Genomic DNA, 24,266 nt, shown 5'->3' on the forward strand with positions numbered 1-24,266 from the left:
AGTTTCATCAGTTTGGGAAACACTTCTCCCAAACTTGCAAAACCTATTTAGCCAGAGGCCAAAGTGGATCAAGCACACAGCTTCATCCCCGCTACTTTTTGCTCGCTGAAGCTATGTTCCCTCTGGCCTTCAGCTCTCAGAAACAAACAGACACAACCATATATCTCAAAGCTGAACATGGGGGAGGGGGGGAGTTCTCTGTGCAGAGAGTCAGAAAAGCTGCCACAGCAAAGAGAAAAAAAATGAAAGTCCTATTGTTAAATTTTCCCCTGCGCAATTTTGGCAGCGTAACCGTTTCCCACCCTCCTCCCTTGAAAATTCACTGTTGTTTTTACCTCATATTATGTTATACTTTGCTGGCGTGAGATGCATTTGGCTCTCGATTTGAAAGTAAGATGCCTTTGTCTCAACTTGTTGCTTGCTGGAGGTGGAAAGGTCCTAGTTAGCTGAGGGATAGGAGGGCTAAATGCAAAAAAAAAAAAGTTAGTGCTTATCTGCAAACTGGTGCCCCTCCCCTCCTCCTAGTGTGAGCTGGAGAGGCTAAACTGAATGACACATGTGCTGTTTCCTTTTCCAGTGGTAAATGGTCAAGAACCAGACAAGAAGCTCCGGAACAAGAGCTGCTTTCTTGCCTGGTTCCTCCCCCAGTCCTGCCAGCTGTTGCAGCTTCATCTGTCTTTGGACTGCGGATAGGAAAGCCCGACTGACTGTCAGTAGAATAATAATAATAATAAAGCCAGGCGGAGAGAGGGGGGCAGTTTTGAATGCATAAAGGATGGCTTCTCAAAACAGTACAACATCTGCTCCGCGTGAGTACTTGAAATTTCTCTTCTCCCCCCCCCCCCGCCCCGGTACTATAATGGAAAACTGTACAACTCCTAGCTTAAGTTTAATGCAAAGTTTTTATTATATATAGATGGATACATCTGTGTCTACAGAATCCAAAGAGACTGCCTTTCTAAAGTGTGTCCTTGAAACTTTACTCCCTTCCTTCCTGCATTTATGAGTGTGGATGTGGGAAATCGGCACAGAGAGAGAGAGAGAATGTGGAGAAGTCGAGGCAGGAATTCAAAAATAACAGTCCTTGGAGAAGATAAAATCCAGATTCAAACTTCTGAGTCGTACCAAGAAAGTGTTGTTTAAAGTAGGAATTAATCGTATTTCAGACAAAAAATAAAGTAAAGGAGTTTTTAGCTGTTTACTATCTTCCCCCCGCCCCCACTTTCTCTTTCCTGTGACATTACTGCCTCACTCAATATACAGAAATGGAACTGTCTATGTAACCTGAGAGCCAAGCCCCAAACTGTCAGACTATATTTAGCCACAATGCATTTTTGTTTTCACTAACTCTAGCAAAGCAGGCGTGAGGCAACTGAAGGTTAGAAAAATGAAGGGGAGAGGAAAGTGGGGTGTATTTCCTGTTTCTCAAATTCCTTACACATTGCTGAAAAGTTATACCAGGAAGAAAGTTAGTCCAGGGAGATTTGGGTGGGCGGTTAGGGAGACAGAAGCACACCAGTTTCTGCCACGGAGTTTTGTCAGTCCTGAGTGAGCTTTTGAGAGCAAAAAAGTACTAGGTGTAGGGTTCCAATAGAGGCACTGAACCAGATTCTAACTAAGCTGGAGATCATATTACCAGTATGGGAATGATTCAGTTGAAACCAGTTTAATAATATTACTGCCATTAAGAATTGAATTATGAATGTCTGTAATAATTAAAACATAATCATCATTTAATGTATTATTGCTGCTGCTGCTGCTGCACAGTCAGTTCACATGGAACTGTTCAGAGTTGCAGGTAAAGTTTCACAAACAAGACTCTGCCCCGAGGAACTTACAGTCTATCACCAACAGAGAGGAATACACAGAAGGGAGAGAGAGACCAAGGTAGTAAGGGGTGGAGATCATCTGTTCTTCCTACTATGTAACTGGTGCAAACTGCATGGGTCCTCCCTGGCAGGATGTGTGTACTGACATATTGGCGCGCTGGGGTGTCTATTCATAGATATTCAGTGTGCCCATATCTAGCGTATGTGAAATCTTAGAACATGTTTTCCGGTTCATGGGCAGGGCTAAAGGAGAAGGAAAAAGAGGTATTCATGCTGCTTTCTTTCCTTCTCTGCTTTTCTTTTCATTAAGCATCAAGCACACAGTTTTGCATGAAAACTTAAGGCTATTGGTGGTTTGGTAGAGAAGATATGTCAGAAAAATACATAATGTTCTATCTAAATCTGCCTATGCAACTCTGATGTGTTTTGCAAATGCAACGCCCATTTTAACGCACACACATACGCCTTCCTTTTCTTTTCTTTGACTATTTCACTTTTGCAGACCCATTTGTCAACTGTTGTGAAACCGTGATAAAACTTGAATATCACAGTGACTGCCTTTGTGCTCATTAGCCGTGTCTTCAGGGGAAATGTTGCCAGACTTACAGGTATATACTGTAGATTGGAGACTGATATAAGTGCAGGGAAGGAACATGAATGCATAGAATTTTGGGGTTAGAAGGAACCCTGAGGGTCATCTAGTCCAACCCCCTGCAATGCAGGAATCTCAACTAAAGCATCGACTGCAGGTGGCCATCCAACCTCTGCTCAGAAACCTCCAAAGGAGAGTCCACCACCTTCCGAGGGAGTCCATTTTTCTGTTGAACACTTCTTGGTGTTCAACAGGATGGGGCAGTCTTGGATCAGACCCAGTCATAGTGATCTGGAATTGTCAAGGGGGGGGCGGTCTGATGGTGAGGAGGGGGAGGAAGAGACTGTGCAAAGCCCCCAAATCAGTTTGGGGCCTAGATCTGGACTGGGTCAGCCTTGAATCACCCCAAGTCAGGGTGGTTCCAAAGTGCCAGATTGGGCCCAAATTGAATCCTGGTAGTGGGTCAGCATGCACAGACGTAGTTCTCAGTCTTTGCAGCTCTGACGCAATCTGTCTGGGGGCAACAGGTTCTTTCTTGTGCCAAAGGATGATGACTTTATAAATACCTTGGGTTAAGAACTTAATTCGTTCTGGAGGTCCGTTCTTAACCTAAAACTGTTCTCAACCTGAGGTACCACTTTAGCTAATGGGGCCTCCCACTTCTGCCATGTCGCCACCGTGCAATTTCTGTTCTCATCCAGAGGTAAAGTTCTTAACCTGAGGTACTATTTCTGGGTTAGCGGAGTCTGTAACCTGAAGTGTCTGTAACCTGAAGCGTCTGTAACCCGAGGTACCACTGTAAACAAAACCCTCATGCTTTAAACTATTTAGTTCATCATAACTTGTAGTCATCTCATCAAACCCCTTTGCACCGAGGGAGGATAATCAATAACTAAACATTCCTAATCAAGTAGGCTGTAAAATAGAAGGTTGGCAGAAGGTTGATTCAGACTGCACCATGTCAAAAACTGAGCGTAATCTAATACAGCTCATTCCTTGCCTCTGTCTGCACCTTCTCCTGCTGCCCAGGACTCTCTCCTGCTGTGAGTGCCCACAGGCCCTGTCCCTACCTCTCTCCACCTGGTTTAGGGCGGGGCCTGGAAGGCCTCATAAAGGACTGCTGCCGCTGCTCTGCTGCTGGTGCTGCCCAGGACTCTCTCCTGCTGTGAGTGCCCACAGGCCCTGTCCCTGCCTCCTTCCACCTGGTCTAGGGCGGGGCCTGGAAGGCCTCATAAAGGACTGCTGCCGCTGCTCTGCTGCTGGTGCTGCCCAGGACTCTCTCCTGCTGTGAGTGCCCACAGGCCCTGTCCCTGCCTCCTTCCACCTGGTTTAGGGCGGGGCCTGGAAGGCCTCATAAAGGACTGCTGCCGCTGCTCTGCTGCTGGTGCTGCCCAGGACTCTCTCCTGCTGTGAGTGCCCACAGGCCCTGTCCCTACCTCTCTCCACCTGGTTTAGGGCGGGGCCTGGAAGGCCTCATAAAGGACTGCTGCCGCTGCTCTGCTGCTGGTGCTGCCCAGGACTCTCTCCTGCTGTGAGTGCCCACAGGCCCTGTCCCTGCCTCCTTCCACCTGGTCTAGGGCGGGGCCTGGAAGGCCTCATAAAGGACTGCTGCCGCTGCTCTGCTGCTGGTGCTGCCCAGGACTCTCTCCTGCTGTGAGTGCCCACAGGCCCTGTCCCTGCCTCCTTCCACCTGGTTTAGGGCGGGGCCTGGAAGGCCTCATAAAGGACTGCTGCCGCTGCTCTGCTTCTGGTGCTGCCCAGGACTCTCTCCTGCTGTGAGTGCCCACAGGCCCTGTCCCTACCTCTCTCCACCTGGTTTAGGGCGGGGCCTGGAAGGCCTCATAAAGGACTGCTGCCGCCGCTCTGCTGCTGGTGCTGCCCAGGGGAACTTGAAACAGCACAGAGTCCTTTTTAAAATGCTTTTTAAAGAATTTTTAATGTTTTTATCTTCTTTGGGGTGGTAGGTGGGAGGGATTTTTAGTTGGGTGTGGGAATCTGTTAAATTTTAGTGTATTTGTAATTTTTATTGTTTTTGGTTTTATTGTTTTATTGTGTTTGGGGTGGTAGGTGGGAGGGATTTTTAGTTGGGTGTGGGAATCTGTTAAATTTTAGTGTATTTGTAATTTTTATTGTTTTTGGTTTTATTGTTTTATTGTCTTTTTTGTGTTCTTCTTTTGTTGAGTTCTTGCTGTTTTTTACAGAGGTTTTATTTTGTTTTTAAGAGGAGGGGTCAGGGCTGCCCGGGAGGGGGTCCCAGCAAGCAAAATGGCTGGGGCAGATTCCACAGGGGGGGGTGCACTGGAACAACCAATCTCAGTGGTCACGGGTAGGAGGAGGAGTTACGCTAAGACCAGACCATGTCATTACCGAGGAGGCAGACTTAGTCGTTGTCTGAGGACTATCCCTGCCTCCAGGTCTGGTCCTGACCGGACGGATATTGGAATCAGCAAGGGATACCCACATGACCTGAAGGTGCTGCTGTGCAATGCCAGGTCGATGATGAATAAGACCACCACCATTCACGACCTGATTGTGGATGGAGGATTTGACCTGGCATGTGTGACAGAGACCTGGTTGGAGGAAGCCGATGGGCCCGTTCTTGGCGCTGCTTGCCCACCAGGTTTCTCTTATGCACAGCAACCCAGGCCATCTGGGCGGGGAGGGGGGGTTGCAGTGATTTTTAGGAAGTCATTAGTTTGCACCAGGCGTCCTATTGGGAAGACCCAGTTCTCTGAGTGCATGTTCTGGAAGTTGGGCAATAGAGGCAGTACAGGATTCCTTTTGGTGTACCGACCTCCCCGCTGCACCAAGGATTCCCTGCCCGAGCTGCTTCAGGTCGTGTCGGATGTGCTCCTGGAGACACCTAGCTTGGTTGTCTTAGGGGATTTTAACATCCATGCCGACACGACCTTACAAGGAGCCGCTCGGGACTTCGTGGAAAGCATGGCCACCATGGGGCTGTCCCTGAATAAGTCTGGCCCAACTCATAGCCGCGGACATGCCTTGGACTTGGTGTTTACCTCTATGGATGTTGGTGATCTGACATTAAGTAAAAGCGAAACAAAAGAAGTGCCATGGTCAGATCACTTTCTGGTGCAACTGGACTTCTCCGCAACCCTTCCCCTCTGCAGGGAGGTGGGACCGATTCGGATGGTCCGCCCCCGCTACTTAATGGATCCAATTGGCTTCCAAAGAGTGGTAGGGGATGTTTTATCCCATGTCGATGGCCTTTCAGCTGATTCCCTGGTGGCCCGCTGGAATGCGGAGTTAACCAGCGCTATTGACTGTCTGGCTCCGAAGCGCCCTCTCAGATTGCATGGAGCCCGGACAGCCCCGTGGTTTTCCCCGGCGCTGAGGGCAATGAAACAGTCGTTGAGACGGCTAGAGCGCCGGTGGCGGAAAACTCATTTTGAATCAGACCGGACACGGGCTAGAGCTCAACTTCGAGCCTACCAAGTGGCAATGGCGACGGCGAAGAGGACCTTCTTCACCGTCTCCATCGCATCTGCAGAAAACAGCAGCAGGAGACTCTTCCAGGTGGTTCGCAATTTAGCGGAACCACCTGCTCCATCCGGGCCCAGTATGGGCCACATGATCTCCTGCAATGATTTTGCAAAGTTTTTTGCAGATAAAGTCGCTCAGATTCGGGAAGAGGTAGACTCCACCGTGGGAGCAGGGCCGGGGCGGGGGAGTGCTAGAGTCCTGTCTAGTCAAGTTTTGTGGGATCAATTTCAATCTGTTACCTCCGAGGATGTGGACAGGCTGCTTAGACGAATGAAACCAACCACCTGTCTCCTTGATCCTTGCCCATCCTGGCTTATAAAAGCTAGCCAGGAAGGGCTGGGCGATGGGCTTCGCGGGTTGGTAAATGCTTCTCTCCATGAGGGAGCCTTCCCAGACCCGCTGAAAGAGGCGGTTATTAAACCGCTTCTTAAAAAACCATCTTTAGATCCGGCCAATACGGCCAACTATCGCCCAGTCTCAAATCTTCCATTCTTGGGCAAGGTGATTGAGCGAGTGGTTGCGGAACAACTCCAGGCACGCCTGGAAGAAGCGGACCATTTGGATCCCTTCCAGTCAGGATTCAGGCCTCATCATGGGACTGAAACTGCCTTGGTCGCACTGGTCGATGATCTCCGGCGGGCTAGGGACAAAGGTAAGAGCTGTTTCCTTGTTCTGCTGGATCTCTCAGCGGCTTTTGACACCATCGACCATAACATCCTTCTGGACCGTCTAGAGGGCTTGGGAGCTGGGGGCACTGTCATGCAGTGGTTCCGCTCCTTCCTCCTGGGCCGTGTTCAGAAAGTGGTGGTGGGGGATGAGTGTTCAGACCCCTGGGCGCTCACTTGTGGGGTGCCTCAGGGTTCTGTCCTCTCCCCCATGCTTTTTAACATCTATATGCAGCCACTGGGAGAGATCATCAGGGGGTTTGGGCTGGGTGTCCATCAGTATGCTGATGATACCCAGCTCTACCTCTCTTTTAAATCAGAACCAGTGAAGGCGGTGAAGGTCCTGTGTGAGTGCTTGGAGGCGGTTGGAGGATGGATGGCGGCTAACAGATTGAGATTGAATCCTGACAAGACAGAAGTACTGTTTGTGGGGGACAGGAGGCGGGCGGGTGTGGAGGACTCCCTGGTCCTGAATGGGGTAACTGTGCCCCTGAAAGACCAGGTGCGCAGCCTGGGAGTCATTTTAGACTCACAGCTGTCCATGGAGGCACAGGTCAACTCCGTGTCCAGGGCAGCTGTTTATCAGCTCCATCTGGTACGCAGGCTGAGTCCCTACCTGCCCACTGACTGTCTCTCCAGAGTGGTGCATGCTCTAGTTATCTCTCGCTTGGACTACTGCAATGCGCTCTACGTGGGGCTACCTTTGAAGGTGACCCGGAAACTACAACTAATCCAGAATGCGGCAGCTAGACTGGTGACTGGGAGCGGCCGCCGAGATCACATAACACCGGTCCTAAAAGACCTACATTGGCTCCCAGTACGTTTCCGAGCACAATTCAAAGTGTTGGTGTTGACCTTTAAAGCCCTAAACGGCCTCGGTCCGGTATACCTGAAGGAGCGTCTCCACCCCCATCGTTCTGCCCGGACACTGAGGTCCAGCTCCGAGGGCCTTCTGGCGGTTCCCTCATTACGAGAAGCCAAGTTACAGGGAACCAGGCAGAGGGCCTTCTCGGTAGTGGCACCCACCCTGTGGAATGCCCTCCCACTAGAGGTCAAAGAGAACAATTACCAGACCTTTAGAAGGCATCTCAAGGCAGCCCTGTTTAGGGAAGCTTTTAATGTTTGATGGATTTCTGTATTTTAGAATTTCTGTTTTTTTTGGAAGCCGCCCAGAGTGGCTGGGGGAACCCGGCCAGATGGGCGGGGTATAAATAATAAATTATTATTATTATTATTATTATTATTATCCCCACAGCACGTCATGCTATCCCTGGAAAGCTTGCATGTGCAGGAGAAGATATGACTAAAATGCAACTTGTGGAGAGAAGCAGGGGCAGCAATAGGAAGGGAAGAGCTAGCATGCTTGTCTCAGTGATGTAGCATGGGTTGATGGTGCCCAGGGCAGGGCAAGTGTTGTGGCCACTTGTGGATTGGGCAGATAGGGAGGAGGCATGGGGTGTTGTGGAGCTTGCACAAAAGGAAAGGAGAGTTGGCCTAAAGGTGTCCACCAACCAAGGGGCGGGGAGCACGCGGGTGTCACTTTACTGGGCACATAGAGAAGGGGCCACTGCCCCAGCCTCAGCCCCAAAGGCCTGGGCTGGACACGGATTGCCTCCCTGCAGCTCTGGAAGCCAGTAGGAGCTCAGCCATGTTGAGGGAGCCTGTCGTGGGGGGTTGCCTGATTATGCACCTCTCAGAATTTTGTGTACAGGGCCCCCCGTCCCTCTGCCTCCCCCCCACACACTATGCCACTGACTTCTTTGTATTCACTCCCCCACCACATGCAGTATTATTTTAACCCAGACCAAATGTCTGAATGGGCTATGTCAGCACTCCCCAGCCTGGTGCTCTCCATATGCTTTGGGCAGCAACTTCCATCAGCTCCATTGGGCAAAGCTGAGCTAAAAGATATCCCTGTAGCCAGCTCCTCACACATCCCAGAATCATAAGACAGTCATATCAGTGATGCAGCATGTTTGTTTTAACATAAAGCTGCAATCTTTTAAATTGGCCTTTACAATTGAGTACTTTAAAGGGTACAGTTTTATTGCGTACTAAGACACCACTATAATTTCCATCATGAAATCCATATCCAACTGAGACTGTATTTTTGAAGCATCAAGTACCTGTTTGGTGGGTGAAGGCATGTAGACAACCAGAAAAGCCAGTGTGCTTTGAATAATCTCTAGAACGAGTCAGCCTCTTGCATAAATTTATTCTCCAACAAATGTTTTGGGGGTGTCTCTAAATGAAACTGAAAAACTCTGCTGAGAATTGTAGTCCTTTCAACTTTTTGCACTGCGTTACTGGCACCACTGCCCTTCACTCTTCTTACTTTAACAAAAAACAGAAAAGATCATTTCAAGGAAGACTGTGGGGTTTTTTTTTAGTTCCAAGAAGTCCATATATATTGTTGAGCTTATCAGTAACTTTCACATGGGAGTCTCAGTGTGGAGTGTCTTGAGACTGATAAATTATGATATCCCAGCAGGGTTCTGATGGGGAGCCTCACATTTAATGCATACACGTTGATGAGGGCAGAGATGTAGTTAAACAAGATAATGTGAAACAGTGTGAACTGCAATGCCAAGGTCTCTTTTCTGTATATACGTTTCTTCTTCCTGCATGGCTTCTGAACTTGGAAGTTCTTGATTTGGTGCTTGCTACTTTAGCTAGAGCTGTGCCAAAGATTTCTATATTGACCATTCATTGTGAGGATGGGAACAATGAAATCTTCAAGAAAAATTGTGAACAGTGGGGAGAAAGAGAAATACCCCCCCAAAAAAGGTTTTGGATATAAATGATGTAAATAAATGTTCCTCTGCATCCTTACTCAGAAGTAAGTCTTGTTGAGTTCCTTGAAGTTTACTCCCTATTAAGTGAGTTCAGGATTCTACCTTGATCATTTAAAATCATGTCTTTGACTTAGATTAGATCAGTCAATTTCTGGTCCTTGATAACTTGGCATATGCTCATTGCCCGTTCATTGTCTGTCTCCATATTAATATTTAAAAAATACTAAAATTTTATTTATCTCACTGCACACACTTCTAAACATATTTTGTCATATGAAATACATACCGGTACTTTTAAAATGAATTTTGGTTTTATTTTCTGAGCTGAGAACTTTGGAGAAGTGTAAAATCTGGAAGATTATTACTTTCCAATCCAGGAGGTTTGACTTAAGTCAGTTGGCTTACAAATGCAGGCTGAATGAAATTCTCATGCTTTCTGGTTTCTGCATCATTAGTTTTGAAAACTGAAGAAATACAGGAAACCTACCCCCTTTGCCTTCTGGATGTCATAATACCCCTATGAAAACTTTTGAATGCATCATTTTTATTGGTTTGTTCTCAAAGTATGAAAAAGGGATGCTACTCCTTATAAATGATTCTCAGAATGCTAGTAGGAGTTTGCAGGCTTCATAAAACACACACACACACCCTTCAGAGTATCATGCAGCCTTAGGCCATCTGTTACCAGCTCATGACATATAGCCAAAAACCTAATAAAGGCCAATAGCAAGATGGTTAAATGGTTTAATGGAACTGCTGCATTTAGAGGCGGTATGCCTCTGAAATGAATACCAGATGCTAGAGAAAAAACAATGCAATGGGGGTGGTTGCCTTTGTGCCTTGTTTATGTACTGTGCAGAAGCAACATCTAGTTCCCATGCCCTCTTGTAGTCCAGTTGATAACTAACTTTAAGTGTGTGTTACAAATAGAATCACATGTTGCTTCCCTATTTACCCTTGTCTCCAGTTCGTTCCCCGTCTTCTGTAGCTTGTCCTGTGTTGAATTTTAAATATTCAGGGCAGGGATTTCTCCTCTTGCATTTGTGTAAAGTGCTATGTACACTGGTTGTGCTATATAAATTAATACAATGGAACCTTGGCTCTTGAATGGCTTAATTGATGAACAAATCGGCTCCCGAACGCCAAAAACCCGGAAGTAAATGTTCCAGTTTTTGAGCATTTTTCAGAAGCCAGACATCCGACACGGCTTCCAATTGAGTGTAGGAAGCTCCTGCAGCCAATCGGAAGCCACGCCTTGGTTTTTGAACAGTTTCGGGTGTCAAACAGACTTCTGGAATGGATTAAGTTCGAGAACCAAGGTTCCACTGTACTAAACAACAGACAACATACAGTGGCCATGAAAGAACATGGCTGAAAAGAGGGTGCAGGACTGGATCCTAAATACAGGACTGATTCTATATTCTTGTATTCTTCTAACAGTGAGAAGGTCTATAGTCCAGAGCTTTGGGTCTGACGTTCAGTTCCTGGAATCTTCAGCTAAGGCTAGTAGTCTGAGACCCTGGAGAGCTTCTGTCTGTCAGTGTAGATAGGCAATGTAGCTTCCTATGTTCCTGTCAGTTGATCAGCATGTGATTGGTAAGTTCCCGTTCAGCTCATGCTACTTGCCCTTTTGGTGTTTGCAACTTTCATGCTACTTCTTAAAAGTACAGTGGTACCTCTAGTTATGAACTTAATTCATTCCAGAGGTCTGTTCTTAACCTGAAACTGTTCTTAACTAGAGGCGTGCTTTCGCCTATGGGGCCTCTTGCTGCCGCTGCGCCGCCAGAAGACAATTTCCATTCTCATCCTGGGACAAAGTTCTCAACTCGAGGTAACTCTTCCAGGTTAGCGGAGTTTGTAACCTGAAGCATTTGTAACCTGAGGTGTTTGTAACTCGAGGTTCCACTGTATGCAGCTAATACGGGTCTCCTATCTGAATGGCTTTAGCAAGGCCATCTTGGCTACTGAGCTTCTCCGATGATTTAGGAGTTTAATCACTGCTCTCTAGCTGGCACACCCAGGGCAAATGGAGAATCACTGAGGGTGATGATAATTTTTCATTCCTAAATGTTCCTTTTCCACGGGCTTCTCCAACATCCTCCAGTCTTCTTTTGAAATTGATATGGTGACATCAGCAAGGGTTATGCCATCAACATGGCCAGCAGAGGTGCTGTCAGTGGTTCTTGCGGCTACTCTTGAGTAACGACGCTCCACACCTCCTTGTCTTTAATTTATTGTGCATCTTATTTACAGTGCAAAGAGTCTGGAAAACATGTCTGCTTAGTCCGATTCAGAACCTCGCAATGGCTTCTTTCTGTTTCGTGCCCAACATAACAGCTTGGGAACCCTAAAGCGCCTCCCTCTCACCCTACGGGGTGCCGTGCACCTCAATTCAGGCGTCAGGGGGAAGGGCCGTCCTGACTGCTCTCCAGTGGCCAATCATGTCATTTCCTTCCCAGCTGCTTCCGTCTCTACTCGGTGTTGAGGCTCTCGCATGCTGTCAGAGCCTCTCTCCTCCCTCTCTACTTCCTGATTTCTGTAATCTGATCTGCTACTGGACTTGCTGCTCTGCAAAGAGCTCGACCTGATGAGGGGGGGGCTGTTCCCTATAAGCCCTCCCCCTTACAGGTGCCAACTTGAATAAAATATGAGGGGCAGGTAACCCCTGGCCTGCATAATCGATCACAAGCATGGGCATCACCGGGGGGGGGTCAGCTGCCCCCCCCAAAAATAAAAATACATAGCTAACTGAGGTTCTGCCTGCCTCCTCTAACAAAAGGCCTACCGCTCCCTAACAAAAATCCTGCCTATGCCCATGATCACAAGTCATGGCACACACATACCATTTGAATGGCAATGCCCATCAACTTGGGGTGTGTGTGGAGGCCCCCTCAAATATTTTATGGGGGGCAAAGGGGCCTTGGCCCCTAGGCATTGGCTCCTATGATGGCCGGGAATGTTGTACAGTATTGGGGTGATGGGTGAGGTTGAGGTAAAGAAATCAGAATCTAGCTCGGGCTTTAAATACACACACACACATACCTTTCTGGGCTTTCTTAAGTCTTCTCTCCAGGCATCCTTCATTTCCCCCCTATGCCAAATCCCCATAGGCAGCTTTATGCTGTTTTTAACATTGAATGCACTTTTTAAAAAACCTCCTTTTCTCTTAGGGTATTCAAGAAGCATTGTCAGCAGGAAGGAAGGAAAGGAAGTTATGGCCACAGGGGAGGAAGGCATAAATCTTTCCTTTTCAACTCATGGCCTGAAGTGTTTTGTTTTTCTCTGCAAAAGTCACTTCCTTTCTCAAAGGATCCCTGCCCATGGCACTGGCTGTCCCCAATTCCAATTTCTGCAGGTGCCAGATATTAAACCCCCCCCCCCCCGCTCATTTCTACTCTAGGGCACTTCTGGGGGCGGGGGGGGGGGAGACCATACATACACAAACCTCTCATTCTTGAAAGACCAACAGAGTTTATCAGTCTCCTTTTAATTTCCAAAGCTGCCTCGGTGGATTGTGCTTTCTGAATTGCAAATGAACCCAGGGACCAAGTCTTCTGCTCTTTGCTTCATGCTCTGCAGGTTTTAAATAAGTTGGTGGAGAGGGAAAGGTTGCCACTAGGGACTTACCCTTGGTAGTAAGGAACATGGCAGTGGCATCTCTGTTCTGCACAGAGAGTTGCTGTTTTCCTTGGGAGAGTCAGGCAACCGGTGTAACTTTTACAGCCTGCAGCGGTGACTGACAGCCCCAGGAGCTGAGCGGAGAGTGAATAAAAAAGCAAAGCCTTCCTCTGGGGATAAGTTTCGTCACCTCTTCTTAAGGACTAGCTTCCTTCCTGATGTGTGAGCACAGCTCAGCAGTTGCCAAAGTTCCTGTGTGTAACAAAACCGGACAGCGAAATGCCACAAGTCTTACAACCTCCTGCAATTCAATATGTATCTGCAGCTCACCTTTGCTGCAGAACCCATTTGCCAGAGGGGTGTCTCTTTGGATCCCTGGCCTGTCCACACCCCCATTCTTCACTCCCTCGATTTTATCCCCTCTGCAACCAGGTTGCTGGGATGCAAGGAGGGATGGAGATTTGGGTAGGGCACATCTCTACTGAAGACCTCTCAGAAATTGGACTAGCATAAAACAAAGCTGCGAGAATTAGGGACGACTAGGAGCAGCTATGTGGAATGTATTTTTGCCAGTGCCTGAACATCACTTGTTGGTTCATTTGAAGCCCTAAGCGTGTGGTGGAGAACCTTTATCAGCCTGACTTCTGCATTCCTTTCTAGGGGACCTTCTGGGCGGCCACATGCTAGTGCTGTGCAGGGCTAGAGGCAAACGTTTGAGGGCAACAAATGTACATTTCACCTTTGCAATAATAGGTCAGCTTCTACACACACTTACCACACACCCCTGTACCCTCCATCCAAGCAGGCAAGAGGCATTATCAGAGTTGGGGAAAAAAAACATTTCAAGGGAAGAGGCAGAGGGGAGACAGGGGAGGGAATTGGGTTGCTCAACTGTTAAAGCTGAACTCTTTTTTATTTTTAAGAAAAGTTCATTCATTTATTTTTTAGTGTTTGACTTGAACAATTTAGCAGGGCAATTGATCTGTGGACTGAGCAAGTTGCAAAATTCATGTCTTTCAGTCAAGGAACCCTGGGGATTATAGTTCTGTAAATGAGTCTGGATACAAAGCACTAGCCCCACATAACTATAATTCCCAGGTCTTCCTGCAGAAAATCTAGAACTGTTAATCCGTTATTAACTGCTTTACATTTGTAGAGAAGGCCCTTCTGACAGAGATTTATAATGGAGATTCAGAGCGTCTATAATGGTTCCTGATTCAATCTGCAGCAGATTCCACACCCCACCCCTCCTCGAAAAGCCAAGAGGTCATAACCTCTGCAGCTTCTTCACACCACTTGCCCTGTTTCGTTTCCTCCTTGAGAGTCTCCAAAGCCTTGCATCCTGTTTGTGGGGCATGAGCCAAGGCTGATTTCATCTAAACGGTTTTACTTGTTTGAAACAAATCAGGCCTTTGGGCTTTGGTAGCATCTGATTTTTGGTCACAGGACTTGAGACTGAACGGAGCGCAAGTAGCAATCTTGATGGAATGCTTGTTTGAAGAGTTTCTTGCCTGGGTAAACACATGATGGATGAGGCTCAGGCGAGGGGACCAGCTTGAAGAACAGAGAGAGAGTTGATGTGTGAGGATGGTTTAAATGAAAAGAAGGAGCCTGAGGCAAAGGTCTTTCCCCTTCTCTTAGAGGCCTGTCTTTTCCTGAAAGGGAAGGGCTGTGTTTTCTGTCTTGTGTTGTTAAGAACATTTCCCAGGCAGGAAGTGAATCCGGCATTATGTTCCTAGCCTCCCTGCTACCCTGCCCCAGGCAGTAATTGAGGAGATGAAATTATGAATTCCATGTGTCCTCTCAACAGTATTGCTTTTCAGTAAAGCCCTCTCCTTAAATCAATGAGGTGGTGTGCACTAGACGCACTCTGCCCCGACTCCTCTTTTTTAAATGGCGCATAAACCGGTGCTGTGACTTACACATCCTGACAGCTGCCTTGAGGTGACCAATTGGTGCATGTAGAAGTGAAACAGTAGCTTGTCTGTCTGAAGTGCAACATGACTATTTTTGTCAGATTGGTAATTGTAGCTATCTCCAGGCGTCTGCCGCACATGTCTTGTAATTAAAGATCATGCTGGTTATTAATTCCACCAGAGCTATTCTCTTTTCCCCTTGTAGCACAAAGGAAACTTAACTTTCTTGAACCAAAAAAAGGAGAAAATCCACCCAGTTTTAGATCACAGAAAGGAGGAGGTATCTGGAAAGAAAAAAATATATTAGAGTCCCAACAAGAATGGGTTACAAGTAGTTGGTCTCTAAGGTGCTACTGGAAGGAATTTTTTAATTTTGTTTCAACAAGAATGGGTGTATGTCTTAATAAGCAAACACATCAGACACCATAAATTCAGGTCAAAGTAACTTAAAGTTAATAAGATTGGTATTTTGCATGCCCTGATTCTGTGACATCTAGTCACGAGCTGCTTCTGTTATAAGGATGAGAAACTGAGGTTTAAGACACTGCCTCGTTTTCTTAAGCCACTTTAGCTACTTTGATGCAAGTATAGAGGAATCATTCACCTCTGCCACTGATGAGAGTGTCAATATATCTATAACAGGCCTCAGGGCCAGCTTTAGGTTTTGGAAGGCCCTCAGAGCAACATTACCTAGGAAGGCCCAATGATCTCAGAGGTCAAGCTGGTTAGGGCAGAGGATGTCTGAGACCACAAAGACATACCCTCCAACATCCTGCTGATCAAAATTTGGATTCTTCTTTTTTCAGTCCTGAGCTCTCACAGGAGCCAGCTGGCTTAAGCCAGAGCTCTGGACCAAAAAAAAAATAAAAAAAAATCAAGGACATTCAGGGAGCCAATCAGAAACTAGTATGGCTTCTTTAATTCCAGGATGTCCCACTCAAATCACGACAGTTGAAGTGTATGCAAAGAGTATATCTTAAACCTCCTATTACAGTGGTACCTCGGTTTGTGAACACAATTGGTTCCGGAAGTCTGTTCATAAACTGAAGCGTTCATAAACTGAAGCGAACTTTCCCATTGAAAGTAATGGAAAGTGAATTAATCCGTTCCAGACGGTCCACGGAGTACTTAAACTGAAGCGTTCATAAACTGAAGTGAACTTTCCCATTGAAAATAATGGAAAGTGGATTAATCCATTCCAGACAGGTCCGCGGAGTGCTCAACCTGAAGCGTACTTAACCCGAAGCATGGGTGTAATTGGTTCCGGAAGTCTGTTCATAAACTGAAGCATTCATAAACTGAAGCGAACTTTCCCATTGAAAGTAATGGAAAGTGAATTAATCCGTTCCAGACGGTCCACGGAGTACTTAAACTGAAGCGTTCATAAACTGAAGTGAACTTTCCCATTGAAAATAATGGAAAGTGGATTAATCCATTCCAGACGGGTCCGCGGAGTACTCAACCTGAAGCGTACTTAACCCGAAGCATGGGTGTAATTGGTTCCGGAAGTCTGTTCATAAACTGAAGCGAACTTTCCCATTGAAAGTAATGGAAAGTGAATTAATCCGTTCCAGATGGGTCTGCGGCATTCATAAACCGAAAATTCATAAACCGAGGTGTTCATAAACCGAGGTTCCACTGTATTATTATTATTATTATTATTATTATTATTATTATTATTATTATTTTATTTATTTATACCCTGCCCATCTGGCTGGGTTTCCCCCACCACTCTGGGCGGCTTCCAACAAATACCAAAATACATTAAAATATCACAGATTAAAAACTTCCCTAAACAGGGCTGCCTTTAGGTGTTTTCTAAATGTCAGGTAGTTGTTTATCTCCTTGACCTCCGATGGAAGGGCGTTCCATAGGGGGCGGGCACCACTACCGAGAAGGCCCTCTTCCTGGTTCCCTGTAACTTGGCTTCCCCGTAGCGAGGGAACCGGCAGAAGGCCCTTGGCGCTGGATCTCAGTGTCCGGGCTAAACGATGGGGGTGGAGACGCTCCTTCAGGTATACTGGACCGAGGCCGTTTAGGGCTTTAAAGGTCAGCACCAACACTTTGAATTGTGCTTGGAAACATACTGGGAGCCAATGTAGGTCTCTTAGGACCGGTGTTATGTGGTCTCGGCGGCCACTCCCAGTCACCAGTCTAGCTGCCGCATTCTGGATTAATTGCAGTTTCCGGGTCACCGTCAAAGGTAGCCCCACGTAGAGCGCATTGCAGTAGTCCAAGCGGGAGATAACTAGAGCATGCACCACTCTGGTGAGACAGTCTTCGGGCAGTTAGGGTCTCAGCCTGCGTACCAGATGGAGCTGATGGACACAGAATTAACTTGTAGCTCCATGGACAGCCGTGAGTCCAAAATGACTCCCAGGCTGTGCACCTGGTCCTTCAGGGGCACAGTGACCCCATTCAGGACCAGGGATTCCCCCACTATATAGTCCTATATGGTCAAGATGGTTTTTTGGAGCAAAGCCTGGCCAGATCATAGGTCCTGAAAGCTAATATGGTGACACTGACCTTCAGTTGGTGGGTCCCTTAATAGACATGAACCCCAGCAGCTGCGTAATCCTGCTGACCTTTTGTGCTTGCCACCCCAGGTCTGTGCAATTTGAGATCCATTAAATGAAGCACAGCCTACCAGCCATGTGCGTTTGTCTACAAAGAACATAAGTGTCATGTTTTCATCGACTTCTCTGATTGTAAGGAGAGGAAGCATGTCAAGTACCTAATAAGGAAAATAGTATGGCTGGTAGATGTGCTTGGCGTGGTTGCTCACTAGTTGGGCACGACAGAACTGGAGCCACAAAATTAGATTTAGAATTGCAAAAGAGTAGGGTCAAAGAGAATGGCAAAAAATGGAATTGTCTATTATTCCACCTGTACCCAGTGATTGTGTGTGTGTGTGTGTGCGTGCGTGCGTGCATGCGCGTGTGCATGCACGCAATGGGGATAGTAGTTGATGACACTCCTGCAGTAGCAATGAGTCTGGGTGGTACATGAGATTGGTCCTCATGAGCCCAGGATCTAAGGCTCCACATCAGTTTCCATGGCCATCAGAAATCACTGAGCAAACTATGAAATTGTAAGGTACACTGTAAGGTACAACATTGCCATCAATACTGTCTAAGCAAGTGACAACTCTGATCAAAACCCTTTTAGAATCTATAGTTTTAATTTGTATTCATTACATCATACCACAGACAGCAAACGTCCTCTGTCGGTTTTTATCAAAGATTCGGAAAACGCTCAATTGATTTGTACCCACTAGATGTCATTGGAATCACCTTGGAACCTAGCAAGATTTTTTTCAGTACAGCCTAGATATCAGGGTGTTTCAAATGATTCCTTCTAGCTGGATACAAATAAACTAAGCAGTTTTAGAGCCTTCACCAAGAACCTAGAAGCCTAGGGCCAGGTAGCCAAGTATTAAGAGGAACTGCAGGATGTGATTTCCCTGGTCAATAAGAAATTTTGTTTGCTGCAATTAAAAACAAAACAAAACTGCTTTGTGCTATTGAAGCACAAATTCTAAGGTGCGCTGAGTTCCTCTTAGTACTTGACTTCTAAGCCCCTCTGTGACATCAGTGCAACTAAACTAATAGCCCAGAAGGTGATAACACACATCTGCCTGTGACATCAGAGCAGACAAGTGACTCTCTCAACAGCTGGTGGGTTGTCAACACACTAGTTTCTAATCAATAATTGAGAACTAATGCCACTTCCTTTCTGGCTGAGGAAAAGACAAACCTGATCTAAAGAAACCAAATAGAATGAGTTTCAAATATATATATAGTTCAACTAATGTTGCTATTATTTTGTTTTATGGCTCACATTGCCCCCAGGGCAAGATACAGTATTCAAAAATAATAGGTATACTCCAAAATATTCTAAAATATAAAATATACCAAACTAAAGCTCCTCAGAACCAGATTACTCTGGGCTGCTAAGGAAATGTCTTATACCAGCCTCTGGGAAGAATATTTCATAGCTGTGTAATGGGCAACAAGAATGCCTGTCTATGTCTGTTGGTGCAAAGATGATATAATCAAGACCTATATTTTGTGACTTGCTAAGCCAAATGCAGCTCCACGGCCATTGTGGCTTGCAAGAGGTTTAATAATGCAGATTTCACAGCCCAGGAAGATAATTTATCATGCTCTGGGTGGCCCATGATATATGACTTGTGGGCAGCATTGAGCTGGGTGCATCTGAAATTGCGATCAAAAGGAATATCTCAGATAATCTGAGCAATAATCACAATCCAGTGCCAGCCTAGAAATGCTGAATGGATAGTATATTATGTGTGGTTATGAAAGGCACAGCGTCAAACTCTCAGCCATCAATCTCTTTAGGTGGCTTTAATAAGACACTAACTCTTTGCCTGAACACATTGTCAGGGTTTAACTGGAAAGCATGCAGTATCTCATGTAATAAGAGCCCCTATCAAATGGCTGTCCTACTATTGTAAGCTTTTGTTGCCATCAGATCTCAAAGTTCCACACAGGCTCGCTGTCTTTAGCATGTTCTAATTTTTTCATCAATGGGAAAAGACTCGCACAAGTTTTGACTCTTATATACATCACACAGAATATCTCGTCGGTCTGCTGGAGTTTTCAGAGCCATGACGTAGAGGTGGTAAACTAGGCTCATAGCATCAAGAACTGTCATCCTAATTAAGAGCAGGAAGCCCAAGTGTGAAAGGGTGTCCATGCTTTAAAGACTAAGGCAGGGATGGGCCATCTTTTCCCTCCAGGTGTTGTTGTATCACCAACTCCCAACACTTCTGGCCAATGTAGCCAGAAGACACAGATGATGAGAACTGTAGTCTTCTGGAAGCCGCAGGTTCCCTGTTTTAGATGTCATAGGCTGCATTTTGATACCTACTTATCTGGGAGTCATTTCTAAGAAGACATGTACAGGATTGCACTATCCAATCATTTTCAAGTTGTGGTGCTCCGGCTTTTGTTAAAAACCTGTCAATAACATCCTGCCATGCTAGTGTGAAAATACCTTCCAACATCATATGCTGCTGTGACAGCAAAATTTCCATGGGGTGTTAGCAAAAGGCAGCTACTCCTATTGTACCTCCCCCTCCCCCCAGTATGAGCTGCTACTGTGCCAAAGGGATTATTGCAGTCTTTTCACAGAGCATGCCCTTTTTTTGCAGAACAAAACAGCAATCCCAAATATGCTGAGGCAATGTTCCCCCAAAAAAGTTATGTCTGGAAGCCACTGCATCTTTCGAAGCAATGCTATGGTGCAGCCTATATGTCAAGTAGTTGTTAGCAGCATTCTGGTTGAAATGTGAGTTCATCAGATTCAAGTGGAGGGAAGCCTACGCTTTTACTCATTGTGACTAACACAAGTTTATATTCCCAGTCCTGCTTCCTGTTCAAACTCCCATGTGCAGTCTGTGACTTCTGCTGCTTCTTTGAGATCTGTTGGTCTCAATGCCACTATCCTCCCTGGTTCACTACTGGGAAAACAACAACAACAAGGCTCTAACTTTTGTCTATCTTTTGACTGAAGTGGGTGAAATTTGCACGCACAGTAGTCCCTCAAGAGAGCATTAAGGCTGCCAGTGATTTTTACCTCTAAAATGTGACTTCACCCACCCTCCAAAAAGAAACCATCTCTAACTTTTCATTTAGGGGCAGAATTGGATGGAATTTGCAGGCTGAGTCACCACTTCAGAGGGCATGAATCCTGTCAAATTTCAGAAGGATCACTGTAGCAGTTCTGCCACAAGGACTGAAATGGGTAACAACAAAAGGAATCACTTAAATATCCCCATGTCTTTTGTGTGCAATTAGTCTGAAAATCACAGACATGAGAGATCTCCGCATTTTCAGACAAATACCGGTAGGCCCAAAGGCCAAGCACTTTAAAAATGTTTTTGGTATAGAAAAAACTAAAAGAGATTCATTTTCCCAATTAGACTTGTCAGTGATAAAGGAGCTCTGAAATTTTGAGGGGGGGGGATTTGGGCTCTGTAAGCATCTTAAGGTGCTGGATATCTCCCTGGCGATTTGATGTAGGAGCACCAGGTTTCAGTTGGCTGCTTGACTGCTCAAACTGTGTGCCTCCACCTAAGCTTTACTTGTCTGTTTGTAAATATAAATGTTAAAAAACTCCAATAAGCCTCTAGTGACCTCCATCCAAAGGAAATTCAAGCTGAATGTGCAATACACCCATGGAACTTTGCTCTTCTCAGAGTAATGGGGCAAAACTAAGGCTAACTTCAAAGGACAGTGAAGCTGGAGAAAGATAAAACACTTCCTGTGTGGCACTTCACTTCACAGGGGTTATAAAATTCCCCACAGGATTGCTGGCTCTTCTTTCCAAAGCATGAATCACCCTTCCGCAACAGAGAGGATGGTTTCAACAACAGCTCTTTGCACCCTCCTGAGCAGTAAATCTAGAAATATGGGGAGGATTTCCCCAGGACCAAACAGTTTGTACCAAAGAGCAAGTATTACAGATAGCACAAAGCTTCTTCTGCCCAGACCCAGGCTGAATCTACACAGTTATTTAAAAAACAAAACAAACCACCACTGTGAAAATGCCTTTATAATAAATGTCATAAAGTAGATATGGAATTTTCCATTAGCTCATCAGCGCCATTTAGTGTCACATTTGTAAAATGCACTTAAAACGCACTTAAAATGTTGTATTTGCAGCTGTATTTGCAAACCGGTTGACTTGCAGATGTTGCTGACCCATTCACAAGGAGCCATGGTTTTGCATGCCACTAACTCTGGCATGATCTGTATTGATGTGCAAAATGACAGTTTGTGCTCATAGTTCATAAGTGGCAGAAGCAGAATGGCAGAAAGGGAGAAAATGCAAATCAAACACCAGGTACAAGGTAGGGGCAGTAGCTGATGGGGAAGGCCATAGCTCGGTGGCAGAGAAACTGCCTTGCATACAGATTCAATCCTCAGAATCTGCAAGTAGGGTTGGAGAAGACTCTTGTCTGAGACCCTGATGAACTGCTGTCATTCAGTGTAGACAGCACTGAGCTAGACGGGCCAATGGTCTGACTTGGTTTAATGTAGCTTCCTACGTATGTTGAGGTCTCAAATCACATGATAGCTTGTGCATAGCATCATTTTGCGGTGGTTGTCTATTATCAGCATCTTCCAAAGCTAGTGCTGTTCATAGCTTTCCTCTGCATCCAGTTCAACACCAAGCATTTTGCTGGCATGATGATGATTATCTTACTCCATATTTATTATTATTTATAATATTGCTTTAAACTGCTTATCATTTTTTATGATGGTGATCTTAATTTTCTTGTTTATTGTTGCTGATTGTTTGTTTTTAAAAGGTTAATGTAATGGGTTTGTATTTTAAAAACAACATAGTCTGCTTTGTGCAGTTTCCTCAGAAAGCACAGCATTTGCCTCGTAAATAACTAAATAAATAAATTTATCAAATGGCACATAATGTCAGAAAATAATACTTTGTTGATAATGTTGGGACTTTGGTTTGATGCAGCTTCCTACAGAAGCAATTAATGAGTTGACCGAAGGCCAGGAAGACTGAGTAGAGGGAGTTTTTTTCTGCCTAATGATATGAGAGCCTTGGATACAACTCTGCTATTGGATAAGGTCACCCATATAGGCATGATGACTCATGACTTTCCATTGGTTGGTTGGTTGGTTTGGTTGTTGGTGTGTGGTTAGTTCTTGGAGTTAGTTGGAGTTTGTTCAGAGAGAGAGTTAAGATCCGTGTTTGTATCTTGTATATAGTAACTTGTGAGTCTGCTGTAAATAATAAACCTCTATAAGTAACCAAGTTACTAGTGAGCAACGTCTTGTTCCTGCTTCATTCTGCCTGCCTGCAACCGAATCCTTCCAGAAAGTCTGCGTATACTCTGCAATATTCAACAGATAACCCTAAAACGAACATGCATTATATTTAAAGAGTTCTGGATGGCAGAATACTTTGACAGGTTAGGCTGAGGGAGACCCTGTGTGGAAATTTAAAGAATTTCTCTTCAATATTATTATTTTTTACCAGCCACCTATAACCTGCAAAATTCTGTATGTTCTTCCATTATCCACTTTGAGCTATACAGTGGTACCTTGGTTTGCATACATCTTGGTTTGCATTCGTTTTGGATTACAAACACGTCAAACCCAGAAGTATGTGTCCCGGTTTGCAACCCTTTTTTTGGATTACAACCCTCTCTTTTTTTGGATTACGAACAAAAAATTTTTTGGAGGCCCCATTGGCGAAAGCGCGCCTTGGGTCATAGCTGCCAAGTTATCCCTTTTTTAAAGGGAAATTCCATTATGCTGAATAGGCTTCCTCGCGAGAAAAGGGAAAACTTGGCAGCTATGCCTTGGGTTACAACCTGTTTTGGTTTATAAATGGACATCCGGAACGGATTATGGTTGTAAACCAAGGTACCACTGTAATCTTATCTCCTATCTTTAAAATCCAGATATGTGTGTGACACAGGCAGATGCTTCTAGTGTCCGCCATTTTGTTTTCTCTAAAGTGTCTTGTGGGAGCGTTGTTTCAGGACATTTGGGGAAGAAAGAATGCTTACCTCCTTGTAAGCAATGCAACCAGCCAGAGGCCAGGTAAATGGTGGCATCCTACTATGCCATACTGAGAGGGACAATGACATCTCTGCCTACAAGCTTCCACTATGATATCAGGGCAGATCAGGCAGTAGTGGTGGCTGGAAGCTCACAAGAAAAAGGAAAACTTTGGCAAGGTACCTGAGAGCCCTGAAGCTTTTTTCCTAAACCTGATAAAAAAGTAATCTTCTAATCCAGGCATCCCCAAACTTCGGCCCTCCAGATGTTTTGGACTACAATTCCCATCATCCCTGACCACTGGTCCTCTTAGCTAGGGATCATGGGAGTTGTAGGCCAAAACATCTGGAGGGCCGCAGTTTGGGGATGCCTGTTCTAATCTGTCCCTTAACCACTTCTCCTTTAATTCATTCTAGCTCTCCTTTTTTTAAAAAAAACCTTTTACCACCCCAGTTCTTGCCAAATCATTGTTAGGCTTTGCAAAATCCCAAATAGTGCGCTCCTCACAGGTCATCATTCAAATCCAGCAACTTGGTGTATATTTGCATAATGTGCTCTAAATTGTGGATTTCAGTTATCTAAGACAAACTACAGGTGCATTAATGCACAGTATGTAGCTATGTCCCCACCCTTTTGCTTTTATAAATTACAGGTGTGCATGGTTTGTGTATATGTATGACCCTTTTGAGAAATGCAGGTTGCAGGGAGGTGTGGTTTATCTCTCCAAACTAAAATTGCCCCCTCCTGCAGAGCACCAATACTTGGGCGGGTTTGTGTGTGTGTGTG

General features: G+C 45.6%; 1 protein-coding gene across 3 annotated transcripts in view; it reads left to right on the plus strand.

Moving 5' to 3' along the window:
• Positions 1–575: 575 nt before the first annotated feature.
• Positions 576–24,266, plus strand: part of GYPC (glycophorin C (Gerbich blood group)) — a 36,257-nt gene continuing 12,566 nt past the window's right edge. For 2 of the 3 annotated variants that reach the window (XM_035128526.3, XM_035128534.3), the window contains exon 1: positions 592–809. In XM_035128526.3, coding sequence (XP_034984417.1) covers positions 776–809 — 34 coding nt within the window. In that variant the 5' untranslated portion in view covers positions 592–775. Of the gene's footprint in view, positions 810–20,579; positions 20,689–24,266 lie in introns of all 3 variants that reach the window. The other variant, XM_060278581.2, reaches the window with a different exon arrangement.

This window comes from Zootoca vivipara, chromosome 1 (assembly GCF_965207765.1).
Source record: "Zootoca vivipara chromosome 1, rZooViv2.hap1.1, whole genome shotgun sequence".
NCBI classification, from domain to species: domain Eukaryota; kingdom Metazoa; phylum Chordata; class Lepidosauria; order Squamata; family Lacertidae; genus Zootoca; species Zootoca vivipara.